The sequence below is a fragment of the Sturnira hondurensis genome, unplaced genomic scaffold (assembly GCF_014824575.4).
Source record: "Sturnira hondurensis isolate 20B ecotype Veracruz unplaced genomic scaffold, ASM1482457v3 Scaffold0020903, whole genome shotgun sequence".
In the NCBI taxonomy this organism is placed as follows: Eukaryota; Metazoa; Chordata; class Mammalia; order Chiroptera; family Phyllostomidae; genus Sturnira; species Sturnira hondurensis.
In genome coordinates, this window is record NW_028093534.1 from 1,723,496 (window position 1) to 1,738,699 (window position 15,204).

General features: G+C 40.4%; 1 protein-coding gene across 1 annotated transcript in view; it reads left to right on the top strand.

Annotated features, from left to right (window-relative positions):
- Nucleotides 1-15,204, top strand: part of FAM186A (family with sequence similarity 186 member A) — a 55,897-nt gene that overhangs the window by 18,470 nt on the left and 22,223 nt on the right. The window contains exons 2-3 of the mRNA XM_037030969.1: nucleotides 7,408-7,624; nucleotides 9,282-9,452. Coding sequence (XP_036886864.1) covers nucleotides 7,408-7,624; nucleotides 9,282-9,452 — 388 coding nt within the window. The remainder of the gene's footprint in view (nucleotides 1-7,407; nucleotides 7,625-9,281; nucleotides 9,453-15,204) is intronic.

Genomic DNA, 15,204 nt, shown 5'->3' on the forward strand with positions numbered 1-15,204 from the left:
CCAACCAACTGAGCTACAGTGGTCAGGATGATGTAATCATTGCTTAAAGCTATGCATCTAGGAAAAAGCTTTTGATGAGGTACAACACTCATTTATGATAAAGGTACTCAGCAAAGTGGGAATAGAGGGAGCATTCCTCAATATAATAAAGGCCATGTATGAAAGACCTACAGCCAACATCATACTCAATGGGCAAAAACTAAAAGCTTTTCCACTAAGATCAGGAACAAGACAAGGTTGTCCACTTTCACCACTTCTATTTAATATAGTATTGGAAGTTTTAGCCTCAGTGATTAGGCAAGAAAAGGAAATAAAAGGCATTCAAATTGGAAAGGAGGAAACAAAACTGTCATTGTTGCAGATGACATGATAGTGTACATGGAAAATGCTATAGACTCTACCAAAAAACTGCTCGAACTAATAAATGAATTTGGCAAAACAGCGGGATACAAAGTCAATATCCAGAAATCAAAGGCATTTCTGTATACTAACAATGAATCAGCAGAAGCAGAAATCAAGAAAAAAATCCCATTCGATATAGCAAAAAGAAAAATAAAATATCTGGGAATAAATCTAACCAAGGAGGTTAAAGACCTGTATGCAGAAAATTACACAACACTGAAGACAGAAATCAAGGAAGACACAAACAAATGGAGACGTATACCGTGTTCATGGATTGGAAGAATTAACATCATCAAAATGTCCATACTACCCAAAGCAATTTACAGATTCAATGCAATACCTATTAAAGTACCAATGGCATATTTCACAGACATAGAACAAACACTTCAAAAATTTATATGGAACCATAAAAGACCCCGAATAGCAGCTGCAATGTTAAGAAAGAAGAACAAAGTAGGAGGGATCACAATACCTGATATCAAACTGTATTACAAGGCCACTGTAATCAAAACAGCCTGGTACTGGCATAAAAACAGGCACATAGACCAATGGAACAGAATAGAGAGCCCAGAAATAAACCCAAATCTCTACAGTCAATTAATATTCGACAAAGGGGGCAGTATCATAAAATGGGGTAAAGATAGCCTCTTCAACAAATGGTGTTGGGAGAACTGGACAGCTACATGCAAAAAAATGAAACTCGAGCACCAACTTACATCATACACCAAAATAAATTCAAGGTGGATAAAAGACTTAAATATAAGCCATGACACCATTAAAGTCCTAGAGGAGAACATTGGCAGGAAAATCTCAGATATTTCACGCAGCAACATTTTTACTGATATGTCCCCTAGAGCAAGGACTATAAAGGAAAGAATAAACAAATGGGATCTCATCAAAATAAAAAGCTTCTGCGCAGCTAAAGAAAACAGCATTAAAATAAAAAGACAACCAACTGTATGGGAAAACATATTTGCCAATGATACCTCAGACAAAGGTTTAATCTCCAAAATATACAAAGAACTCACACGACTTCACTCTAAGAAGACAACTAACCCAATTAAAAAATGGGGAAAGGACTTGAACAGACACTTCTGCAAGGAGGACATACAGAGGATCCAGAGACACATGAAAAGATGCTCAATATCACTAGCTATCAGAGAGATGCAAATTAAAACTACAATGAGATACCACTTTACACCGGTGAGAATGGCTATCATAAACAAAGCAATAAACAACAAATGTTGGAGAGGGTGTGGGGAAAAGGGGACTCTGGTCCACTGTTGGTGGGATTGCAGACTGGTACAACCATTATGGAAAACAGTATGGAATTTTCTCAGAAAACTAAAATTGGACTTGCCTTTTGACCCAGCAATTCCACTGCTGGGATTGTATCCTAAGAACCCTAAAACACCAATCCCAAAGAACCTATGCACCCCAATGTTCATAGCAGCACAATTTACAATAGCCAAGAGTTGGAAGCAACCTAGGTGCCCATCAGTAAATGAATGGATCAAAAAACTATGGTACATATACACAATGGAATTTTATGCTGCAGAAAGAAAGAAGGAGCTCCTACGTTTTGCAACATCATGGATGGAGCTGGAAAGCATTATGCTGAGTGAAATAAGCCAGGTGTTGAAGGACAAATACCATATGATCTCACCTTTAACAGGAAGCTAAACAACAAAACAAACAAGCAAGTAAAATATAACCAAAGACACTGAAATAGAGAACAGGCTGATAAGGACCAGAAGGGAGAGGGGAGGGAATTTCAGGGGAAATAGGGGAGGAATTTAGAGGAACATATATAAAGGATACATGGACAACAACTGAGAAGGGTGGAAATGGGAGGGAGGGGGGAGCACGAGGGCGGGATGGGATGGGAGTAATAGACAGAAAACTGTACTTGAAAAATAATTAAATAAAAAAATTGGAAAAAAATTTTAAAAAACTCTGCATCTAGTATTTTTATTTCTTCCATTTTATTTAATTCTTTTTACGAGGATTTCTCTTGTTATTTCATCTGGAGTCAATTTCCTTTTTTTTTAAAGATTTTATTTATTTATCTTTTAGAGGGGAAGAGAAGGAGGGAAGTATCAATGTATGGTTGCCTCTTGTGAGTCCCCTGCTGGGAACTGGCCTGCAACCCAGGCATGTGCCCTGACTGGGAATCGAACCGCGATCATGTGGTTCGCAGGCATGCGCTCAATCTACTGAGCTATACCAGCCAGGGCTGGAGCCAATTTCTTTTTTAAAAAATATATTTTATTGACTATGCTATTATAGTTGTCCCATTCCCCCCTTTATTCCCCTCCACCCTGCACACCCCTGCCCACCCACATTCCCCCCCTTTACTTCATGTCCATGGGTCATACATATAAATTTTTTTGCTTCTACATTACCTATACTATTCTTAACCTCCCCCTGTCTATTTTTTTACCTACCTACCACTTATGCTACTTATTTTCTGTACCTTTTCCCTCCCTCTTCTCCTCCCACTCCCCTGTTGATAACCCTCCTTATGATCTCCATTTCTGTGGTTCCGTTCCTGTTCTAGTTATTTGCTTAGTTTGCTTTTGATTTTGTTTTAGGTGTGGTTGTTAATAACTGTGAGTTTGCTGTCATTTCACTGTTCATATTTTTATCTTCTTTTTCTTAGATAAATCCCTTTAACATTTCATAAAATAAGGGCTTGGTGATGATGAACTCCTTTAACTTGTCCTTATCTGAGAAGCACTTTATCTGCTCTTCCATCCTAAATAAAAGCTTTGCTGGATAGAGTAATCTTGGATGTAGGCCCTTGCCTTTCATGACTTGAAATACTTCTTTCCAGTCCCTTCTTACCTGTAAGGTCTCTTTTGACAAATCAGTTGACAGTCTGATGGGAACTCCTTTGTAGGTGACTGTTTTCTTTTCTCTTGTTGCTTCTAAGATTCTCTTCTTATTTTTAGTCTTGGCTAATGTAATTATGATGTGCCTTGGTGTGTTCCTCCTTGGGTCCACTTTTTTTGGGACTCTCTCAGCTTCCTGGGCTTCCTAGAAGTCTATTTTCTTTGCCAGATTCAGGAATTCTACTTCATTATTTATTCAAATAAGTTTTCAATTTGTTACTCTTCCTCTTCCCCTCCTGGCACCCGTATAATTTGGATGTTGGAATATCTAAAGATGTCCTGGAAGTTCCTAAGCCTCTCCTCATTTTTTTTTGAATTCTTGTTTCTTTCTTCTTTTCTGTTTGGTCTTTTTTTTCTTCCTTCTGGTCCACACCATTGATTAGATTCCCAGTTTCCTTTCCATCATTATTGGAATGTGCATTTTCCTTCATTTCACTTAGTGTAGCCTTCATTTTTTCATCTAATTTGCGACCAAATTCAACCAATCACGGACCATCCTGACCACCAGTGTTTTGAACTATGCCTCTGATAGGTTGGCTATCTCTTGGTCACTTAGTTGTATTTTTTCTGGAGCTTCCATCTCTTCTTTCATTTGGGTCATTTTTTTTTGTCTCAGTGTGCCTGTTACATACAAGGGGCAGAGCTTTAGGTGTTTACCAGGGTGGGGCAACTCGCACCACTGTGTTGTGACATTGTATGTAGAGAAGGGGTCCAAGAGGGAACACTGGTGCTTGCTTTGTTCTCTGCCGAATTTCAGTCACTTTCTCTACTACCCACAAGCAAAGTGGGCCTTCTGGTGCTGATTCCCATATGGGTGGGTTTGTGTATGTTGTAGGACCCTGTGGGTCTCCAATAAACTCTTCTGTGAGGCTGGGAGTTTCTCCTGCTGCTGCCGCCTCAACCCCCACAGGTGTTTTCAGTTAGAGGTTTGAGGCTTTATTTCCCATGCTGGGACCCCAGGTAGTGAGGTCTGTTTCACTCCCCAGGTGTTCCTCTTGGTTTATCTGCATGTGAATGTGGGACCACCTGCTCTACCAGCCACCGCTTTGCTGAGAGTCTTCTTGGCCCAGCTGCCCATCTCTGCCCCTCCTACTGGTCTGGATGGATGTGTTTTCTTTAACTCCTTTGTTGTCAGATTTCCATATAGTTCAACTTTCTGTCAGTTCTGGTTGTCTTTTGTTTTTAAATCGTTGTCCTTTTGGTTGTGCGAGGAGGCACATTGTGTCTACCTACACCTTCATCTTGGCCGAAGGTGGGGCCTATTTCTTTGTCTCCCCATTTTGTCTGCCTTTTTGGTTTGTCTCTGTGTATTGGGTATATCTGCTATGACTCCCAAACTTGTTATGAGGGCTTTCTGATATAAGTACCCTATGAATCTCAGTGGTGCAGCCTTCTAGATCACTCTATCTGGGTGCTCCGGAAATAATTCTTGTGTGGGTTATGTGCCTTCCCCTGTTGTAGTTGAGCTTTAAATGCTGTTCTCCCATTCTCCCAGGGTAGAGTTAACCCTCAGGCTGGCTGACTATATGAATAGACCTTATTTACCATGTATGAATCACCTGGTTCAGGGGCTGCTCCTTGAGGGAAAGTTATTCTCAGCAGGGTATGGTGTCTGCCGGAGTCTCCCTCTGTGTCATTATGTGGCTAGTTGGGTTGAGCTCTGGTGTAGTTAAAAGCCTACCACTGGTTGTGTTGGTTTGGGGACCTCTTGGCCTGGGATCCAGTGGTTGACTTCAGACGTGTGTAACTGTCTTTGGGCTATCTGTCTGGAGCTATCATGTGTGTGGTGGGACCAGGCTGTGTACCAGGATTGGCTTCCTGAAGCTCTGAGCTTGGAGCAGATCAATAAAAGTCCAAAATACACATTCACCTGCTGGCTACTCCACCCCACCACACCATGAGGTTGCCAAAACTTCCTCCAGAGTCTTATGAAGAAAGGCTGTAGGGTGGGTCCAAGCTGGCCATGCCCCACTGATCCTTCCGCATGGCTCAAGCTTGATAAGGCAGGGTGACCGGGATGGTAGGATGGGGCTAGTGGGTCTGCTACTTGGAGGCAGCGTGATTAGGCACTCATGGGGAGAATGTGATCCTACTCCAAGCTAAACCAGTCAGTCTCTGCTACAGTCTCCAACTCTAGCTCCCCCAGGAGGAGCACACCACAGGTTTAGGGAGGGTGTTGCCACCTGTCCTAGCTATGGGAGCAAGCTTGGCAGGATGGGGCCATTGGGAATTGGGCAAAGAGATTAAGAAAGCCTTCTATTTTGGGTGCCACAACCTGGGCCTCCGGACAGGGAAAGCTGCACTCTTACCCTTAGCTCTGTAGTGACACCTAGTTGGGCCCCAGATTGGAGCCCCTGAGAGAGATGCACTCCAAATGCTCCAGCTCTGACTGGAGCGTCCCTTTCTCCCAAGGAACTGAGCCCAACAGCATGAGGCCGGCTGGCCTCATAAAAACAGGTCAAGTCAGTCTCCTGGTGGGGGTGGTGCTGGCCTGTGGGAGGAAAGGTACCCGCACACCTGGCCCTAGCTCCATAGTTGCACTGCCAGAGACCCCAACAGAAGGCTCCAAAGGGTTCACACCATAGGTCCCAGCTCTGAGCTGCGCCTCATTCACCCTGTGGAACTGAGCTCAGCAGGACTGGGCCAGGGAAATTTGGGAATGCAGATCAAGCCAGCCCTCCTTTGGGGGCGGTGCAGGACCACTGGAGGGGAGCAAGCTCCATACCTCCCATTAGCTCTGCAGCTTCACCACCAGAGACCTTGACAAGGGAGTCTTCCACTGGGGGTGGTGCCTGCCAAATTTGCAAGAGGGGGGAAAACTATCCCTGTTCCAAACACACACAGTTCAATGACTATCTGAGTTTGCCTATAGTTTCTCCAGAAAAAGAGTGCATCCCAGGTCTATTTTGGGCTAACAAACAGTCCTTTCTGCTGGATTCAGGCATGGCAAGGTGGTATAGCCAGTATTTGGAGGACTGGTTTAGTGCACTCTGCCAGCTGGTGCTACAAGAATAGGAGTGCTGCCTTGATCCATATGGTTCAGTTGACTGGGCATCATCCCGCAAAGCAAGAGGTCACTGGTTTGATTTTCAGTCACGGCATGTCTAGGTTGCAGGTTCAATCTCCCTAGTTGGGGTGCATATGAGAGGCAATCAATCAATGTTTCTCTCTCATGTTTTCTTTCCCCCTCTTTCTTCCTCCCTTACTGTCTCTCTATAAATAAACAAACAAACAAACAAACTGAAAAAAATACATTTACTTTAAAAAAAAGAAAGAATAGGAGTGCCCAAACCTGGGAGATGGTGCCTGAGGGTGGTGTGGGATGCTGACACAGGACCAGGACCCCAGAAGCTGATCCTTCAGATCTCTCTCTGGAGCCTGTCACTCAGATTTTCTTTGTGGCTTCTGTATGCCCCGAGGGACCTTCCCTCTACCAGAGCCCCAGGTGAGTACCCAAGAGTGAGTGATTGTGTGTTGGCCCTTTGGGAGAGCACCTGGGATCTAGCAGGATCTAGCAGGTCCTCTTTCCAGCAGACAGAGTCCCTGCTGGTTTTTGCTGCCAGATGCTACGCAGAATCCTCTTCCCTGCCCTGGTCCTCTGGTTTGAGGGTCCTGGGATGGGGTTAAGACCCCATGCTCCTTGGGTCTTCTGAAGCCAATATATCCCTCTGGCTTCTCAGCCACTGCTCCTGGGTGCAGGGGCCAACCTACTTGCATCTCTGCCCTTCTTACCAGTCTGTGTAGCTTCTTCTATAAATTCTTGGTTACAATACTCCTGTTCAGCTGTCCTTCAACTGGTCATACAAGTTGATTGCTCTATGGTTCAGCAGTAAATCCAGTTTGGTACTGGAGTTATGTGCAGCTTCCACCTACTCTGCAGCCATCTTGGATCACCCCCAATGTTTTTTCCATTCTATCACAGTAATGCTAGGATGACGAGGGCAGAAAAAAAATTTAAGAGGGAAAATCTGAGCCCCACAGTAAAGGCAGAATTAGCAGGACTTTGATTGCATTGTTTAGTAGTCACTGTCACATTCTGGTAAGAGAGGCGACCAAAGCTTAGTGTCAAACTGAGAATTTATTAACCTATTCCCCTTTCTTATTCTTATAGGACATTAATATGCAGCTGGCTGATATAATGCAAACTGTGTGGCACAAAATAAGACCCTATATTGTTGATGAGAATGTGTACTCTAGAAGGAAAGTCTCCCTTACAGAACATAAGAAATGGAGAGTAAATTTCCTGGGGAAAATAGCTGCTTATGCTAATTCTGCTGAAATTAAAGAAAAGACACTAGTCCACATCCTGGCCTGGCTGAAAGAATGGAGTAAGTTTACCAAAGTTAATGAAAAAGTTAGAGAACAGAATGTATAAGTAAATTCTGAAGGATTAGAAGAAGGCAAGAAAAGAAATGACTAAGGAGTTATTCAGAGAACAGCTGTCCTCTGTTTCATAATAATAAAACAATAAGAATATAGGACTTGCTCACTTACTACCAGCTATTCTGGTGTCAGGCTTCCTTGTTTTCCTCCTGCCCTTTGCCTTTATGTTTACTATTACCTTGTCTGGAATATTTTCCACCAGTAGCCAAATGGTTCATTCTCTGCTTATATCTTACTTTAAAATGAGGTGTTCTCTTTCCTCTGAACAGTGGCTGGTGGTGTGTCATTTGAAGGAAAACCACAAAGTTAATGAAAAAGCTAGAGAACAGAATCTAGTGAAAGGAGACAGGCAAAATCTGCCTGGTAGAGAGTCATCATTTTGGTTCAATGATGGGAAGTCAGCTCAGTTGGCAGGCAGTAGGGTGGGGGAGGGGAGGGATCCAAATTAAAGAGTATTGGAAAACAAATTTCTACTATCCCTTTCAGACAATTACTTTTTCCTTATTTATAAATTATAATAAATTATGCTTTATAGTACCTTTATTTAGATCCAGTATCTACTCAGCAGCCTTTATCTATATTCATATGTATATCAGTGTTGAATATAGTTATTGTTGGAAATTTGAACTTTGTTTTTTTTTAATAGAAAATAATGCTGCTATCACATCTTTGAAAATGGAAAATAAAATAAGGTGTTCTCTGACCATCCCATTCCCTATCCCTTGTCCATTACTCTTCACTCTTCTTTATTTTTGCCTATATACCATTTCTTATCAACTGACATATTATTTATTTATTTATTTATTTTAAAAGATTTTATTTGTTTATTTTTTAGAGAGACAGAAAAGGAGGGAGAGAGGGAGAAAAACATCAATGTATGAGATATACATCAATTGTTTGCCTCTCACACGCCCCCAACCCTGGACCTGGCCTGCAATGCAGGAATGTGCCTTGACTAGGAACCGAACTGATGACCTTTTAGTCTGCAGGCCAGTGCTCAATCCACTAAGCCACATCAGCCAGGGCCTGACACACTATATAATTAATATTTTTATTTTTATTTTTTGTCTGTCTCCTTTCACTAGAATGTAAGCAGTATGAAGTCAAGATATTTGTTTTATTTAATGTTTTATCCTCAAAATCTAGAAGAGTATATGATAGAGAAGATGTTGGTTGAATGAAGAAGTGAATAAACTAAGAATGCAAAAAAAATAATTTCATTTGATTGCAAGAAATCTCAAGTAACAGGGGTTATAAAATAGTAGATTACTTACCAAAGGAGTTTATTGGGGTTTAGATCCCCAACATTAACACACATGTTCTCATTTTAGATACCTACTTCCCTGGAGTCATGGAACTAAACCAAATAGACATCTTCTAACTTGAGTCATATTTTAATGTCCAAGACTTACTGTTTAACCTTCTGTTCTAAGTCTGTTCCTTTTTCATTTCCTCACAGAGAAAAGTCTCAGAATAGCAGTAAGTGTGAGATACTTATATTCCCCAATACTACAACATTGAGTAGTTAGCCAATATTGTATGCCCATAGGGTTACAATTATTTATTTTTCTGCACAAAAGTAATTTTCTTACTCTCTCCAAGATGCCATTTTGTCTGAGATGACCACATTTGACATTGATGAACACCACTACTGGATAGCACAAATGGAGCTTTTACCAGAAACATTCAAAGCTATTGAGAGCAATGTCAAGATACTGACTCGAACTACTGCCCTTCTGCTTGAAGAAAAGAATCAACAAAAGAAAAAAATAAGTAAGGCTGCTTTAAGACATTGGAAATAGATTTTACTTTTCTAAAATGCAGCTTTATTAAGCTATGATTTATATACCGTAAAACCTACATACTTAAAGTGTACAACTCAGGACTTTAGTAAATTTAGATCCAATTTTAGAATATTTTCTTCATCCCAGAAAGATCCGTCATGCCCATTTGCAGTTAATATTCATTCCCACCCCTGACTCCAGACAATCACTAATCTGTTTTATGTCTCAAGCAATTTTACCTTTTCTGGATACTTCATAAAATGGAATTATATTATATGTGGTCTTTTAGGCCTGGTTTCTTTTACTTTGCATAATGCTTTTGAGGTTCAGCCATGTTGTAGGATGTATTAGTCATTTCTTCTTTCCAATTGAATACTGGTATTTGCATATACCACTTTGTTTACTCACCATTTCATGGATATTTGGATTGTTTCCAATTTTTAGCTCTTATGAATAATGCTGCTATGAACAACATGTATAAGTTTTTGTGTGGACATAGGTTTTCGTTTGAGTAGATACCTAGGAGTAAAATTGCTAGGCCATTTACCTATTGCTGGCAAACCTATGTTTAATTTTTTAACAAATTGTTAACTGATTTCCCAACTGACAGCACCCTTTTACATTCCCATCAGTGATGTATTTGGGTTCCAGTTTTTCAACATCCTCAACAGCACTTGTTAGTGTCTTTTTTATGATAGCATTTCTAATAGGTGTAAAATGGCATCTCATTGTGGTTTTAATTTGCATTTTTCTAATGACTAATGATGTTAAGCACCCTTTCATGTGCTGATTAGCCTTTCCCATATCTTCTCTGATGAAGTATCTATTCAAATATTTACTCATTTTTGTCACTGAATTTTAAGAGTTATTTATCTATTCTGATTTGCAAATATTTTATCCCAGACTGTGGCTTGTCTTTTCATTTTCTTTTAATTTTAAAAATTTATTTATTTATTTATTTTTAGAGAGAGGGGAAGGGAGGAAACAAGAGAAGAGGAACATCGATGTTTGAGAGATACATTGATCAGTTGCCTCTTGCATGCCCCAAACTGGGGACCTGGCCGCAACCCAGGCATGTGTCCTGACTGAGAATCGAACCAGTGACCTTTCAGTTCACAGGCTGGCACTCAATCCACTGAGCCACTCTAGCCAGGGCTTTTTTCTTTTTTCTTTTCATTTTCTTAATGGTGACTTTTAAGCCCCAAAGTGTTTAAGTTTTATAAAGCCCAATCAATTTATCATTTTTTTCTTTTATAAAAGTTTTATCATAGTCTTGGTCAAGTAGCTCAGTTGGTTAGAGTGTCATCCTGACATGCCAAAGTTGTAGGTTCAATCCCTGGTCAGGGCACATATAAGAATCAACCAATGAATGCATAGATGGATGGAATAACAAACTGATATTTTGCTCTCTCTCTCAAAAAATTTTAAGTTTTATCATTGTTTTAGTGTTGTATTAAGTTATATCAGTCAGGGTTCAACCAGATAAACAGAACTAGTAGACTATCTATCTATCTATCTATCTATCATCTATCTATCTATCTATCATCTACCTGTCTCACTGCAACTGGGGAACATACTTTGTACTATTTCAATCCTTTTAAATTTATTAGAACTTATTTTATAGCCTAGCATAGAGTCTATTTTTTAAAATATTTCTTGCCCTGGCCAATGTAGCTTAGTTAGAGGAGCATCATCCCACAAATGGAGAGGATGTGGGTTCGGTTCCTGGTCAGGGTACATGCCTGGGCTGCAGGTTCTGTCCCCAATCAGGGTGCATGCAAGAGGTAAGCAATTGATGTTTCTCTCCCTCTCTCTCCTTTCCTCTCTTCTCTCTAAAAACAATAAGCATGTCCTTGGGTGATTTCTGATTTCATGCCCTAAAGTGTTTCTTGTGTGCTTGAAAATATATACTCTGCTATTGTTGGGCGGAATATTCTGCAGTTGATTTATACTGTTCTTCTAGTCTTCTATAAACATCCTTACTGGTTTTGGGCCTAGTTATTGTATATGTTATTGAGTGGCATACTGAACTCTTCAACTACTATTGTTGAGTTGTTTGTATCTCTAATTCTGTCAGTTTTTGCTTCCTGTATTTTAAGCCTCTGTTGTTAGGTACAATTATGTTTATAATTGTGATAGCTTCCTGATGAACTGATATATGTATCAGGAAGTTCAAACTTGCAACCTTGGTATATTGGGATGATACTCAGACTAACTCAGCTACTCACCCAAGGCCAAGGCAGTTTTAGATTTAGAAAAAAATTGAGAAAATAACACAGAGTTCTACAAATCTCCCCATAGCTTTTACTGTTATTAATAGATTGATATGATACACATGTTATAATTAATAAATCAATATTGTACATTATTCACTAAAGTCCATAATTTATTTATAATTCCTTATTTTTACCTAATGTCCTTTTCCTGTTTCAGGATCCCACATAAGGTACCTGACTCCATGTAGTTGTTATGTCTTTTTTGGCTTTTTTGAGTGTGACAGTTTTTCAGATTTTTCCTTGTGTTTTATGACCCTGACAGTTTTTTTTCAAATCCTCACTTGAGGACATGCTTATTGATTTCAGAGAGAGAGAGAGGGAGAAACTCAATGCAAGACAGAAAAACATCAATCAGTTGTCTTTCATACACGCCCCTAATGAGGACCAAATCTGTAACCTAAGCATGTGCCCTGACCAGGAATTGAACCCATGACCTCTTGTTTTACTGGATGATGCTCTAACCAACTCAGCCACACAGGCCAGGGCTTGACAGTTTTGAGGAGTACTGGTCAGGTATATTGTTAGATGCCCCTCTATTGGAATTTGTGTGATTATTTTCCTGTTTATCCTGGAGTATGGGTTTGGGGGAAAAAAATCACAGAGGTAGAGTACCATTGTCACCATATTATTTCAAGAGTACATATTATCAAATGATTTGTGACCTAATGTTGACATTGATCACCTGGCTAAAGTAGTGCTTTTCAGGTTTCTCCACGGTAAAGTTACTTTTTCCTCATTTTCTATACTATACTCTTTAAAAGGAAGTTTATGTGTGCAGCCCACTCCTTTAGGGTGGGATATTTACATTTATCATTTGAAGTTCTTATGCACAAGAATTTGTCTCTTGTACCTATTTATTATTTTTTTTTAAATTTTAACTTCTATCAAAGTGACCTCACAGGTATTTATATTTTGGGGTATAATTCAATACTACTTCATTTCTTGTTCAAGTTATGCCTGCTTTGGTTATCAGGACAGCTTTCAGTTGGTTCCCACGCCCCTTTGACATACTCCCATGAATATAATTTGTTTCTTTGATCTTCTTTTAGTATTTTTCTGTCACGACAAGATAATTCAGGTTCATTTTGAAAACTTCCTATCTCAATCTTAGAATTTTCTATTTTTCGAAAAGTTTTGTTTCCTTTTATTAGAGAATAGTATCACTAAAAACCAAGCTTTGGCTGCTTGATGTGCTCATTGATACTGGGGTGTCATTGGGTTTGGCCTTCTCATCTGACAGCAAAACAAAAACAAAAACAAGAATGTGTGTGTGTACAAAGCCATGAATATATGAGCTCTGTTTAAAGGTATACAGCCATGTAATATGAAAAATAGAGACATTTACTGAAGAAGATACAAGATATAAAAACATTGTACATAGGAGAGTGACACCTAAGTCCTCTTCAAAATAGGTTCCTTGGGACCTCACACCATTCTCCCAGTCACGTCAGCTGCCCTTCTATATTTTCCTGAATCTCACTGATGGTCTGAAATCTCTTCTTTTTAAAAGGTGGTTTTAGCCCTGGCTGGTGTAGCTCAGTGGATTGAGCACAGGCCTGCGAACCACACGATCGCGGTTCAATTCCCAGTCAGGGCACATGCCTGGGTTGCAGGCCAGTTCCCAGCAAGGGACTCACAAGAGGCAACCATACATTGATATTTCTCTCCTTCTCTCCTTCTTTTCCTCTCTAAAAATAAATAAATAAAATATTTTTTTTAAAAAAAGGTGATTTTAGTTTTGGGAAAAGCCAGAAGTCACAGGGCACCAAATCTGGGCTGTAAGGAGCCTGAGTCACCTGAGTGATTCCATGTTTTGCCAAAAAGCTCTGCATGAGATGTGATGCATGAGTGGGCACATTGTTGTGGTAAAGCTGCCAATCACCAATTGCCCATAGCTGTGGCCTTCTTGAATCATTGGAATAGTTTCAGTGGAGGAATGTTCAATTTTAATGCAAAATTTGATGCAGATTCATTGCTCTACTTGCTTGGTCATTTTGAATGTGACCACCACAGGATACACATGCTCACTCAACAGCATCTACCACCCCCACTGACTAGTACAGTGAGGTTGTCATTGTTCACATATATGCATTCCAGTCCACTCTCCTTGACAGCCAGGTTACATTGATGGCATGCAACTCATTATATTAACAATAGCTGGACTTTTGCAGACAGACCTCATACACATATCTATGAATATTTACCTATATAGTCTCCTATAACTACATTAAGCTAAACATGAGTTCTTTTTGATGTCTCTAACTTTAACCCATTATCATCTAGATTATTGTAGCTCCCTACCCATGCTTACCTGTAAGTCCCCTAACAATGAGAAACCTGCTCCTACCACAGGCCATCCATTTACTTAATTGTTGAATTCCAGTATATAGGTATAGCAGTACCAGATTATTAACCCATACCCCCAAGGGAAACAACTTATCAACTAGAGTATAGTACCTATGCACAGTTCTTTTTGCCTTCAGACATACAGGCTCCATTCATTTCCACTTATTTAGGACACCACCTTTCCCTCCATCCCTTTCAGTAAGGTTGTGTTATATATTTCTAATACAATTAGATTCTCTTATCATAGTCTATACTATTTCCTGGCATTCCTTAACCTCCTAAACAGTTATTTTTAAAAGTTTGGATACATTGTTTCACTGTTTGTGCTGTAGAGTTCTATGGGGTTTGATAAATGTATATAGTCACACACCCATCATTACAGTATCATACAGAATGGTTTCCCCATCCTAAAAACCTGTTTTCACCTATTCATCTTTCCCTTCTCTCTCCTTGGCAACCACTGTTCTTTAATGTTTTTCAAGAATGTCATATAATTGGAATTATGTAGTATGGAGCTCTTTCAGACTGGTTTCTATTACTTAGCAATACATATTTAAGGTTCCTCCATATCTTCCTGTGGCTTAATGACATATTTCTTTTTATTGCTGAATAATGTTTCACTCTATAGATGTACCACAGTTTGTTTAACCACCTATTGAAGGACATCTTGGAAGCTTCTAGAGTTTCATGTTTAAGAATAAAGTTGTGGGACTTCCGCCAAGATGGAGGCATAGGTGGAAACACTGTGCCTTCTCCCACAACCAAGTTTGAATACAACAAAGGTTTAGAGAAACAAAGACACAACCAAAAGACAGAAAATTGAATTATACGGAAGTCCGACTACATCTAACCGTTCAACGGTGACGGTAAGAGGGGCGGAGCCAGCAGCAAGCAGGGTCGGGCAGGACAGGGCCCCCGACCAAGGCGCGCAGGCAGACGGGAACCAGTTGGGGTGCGGGGCAGACCGCGGGCGCATATTCGCGCACAGTGAGACAGACCACGCAGGCCCCAGGGGGCGAGGGCTGACGGCGGTGGCACACTCGCGTGCAGTGGGACGAAACGCGTGGGCCCGGTGACGGCAGCAACTGCGGCACCGGTGAGGGCCGTGGCGGCAGGCGG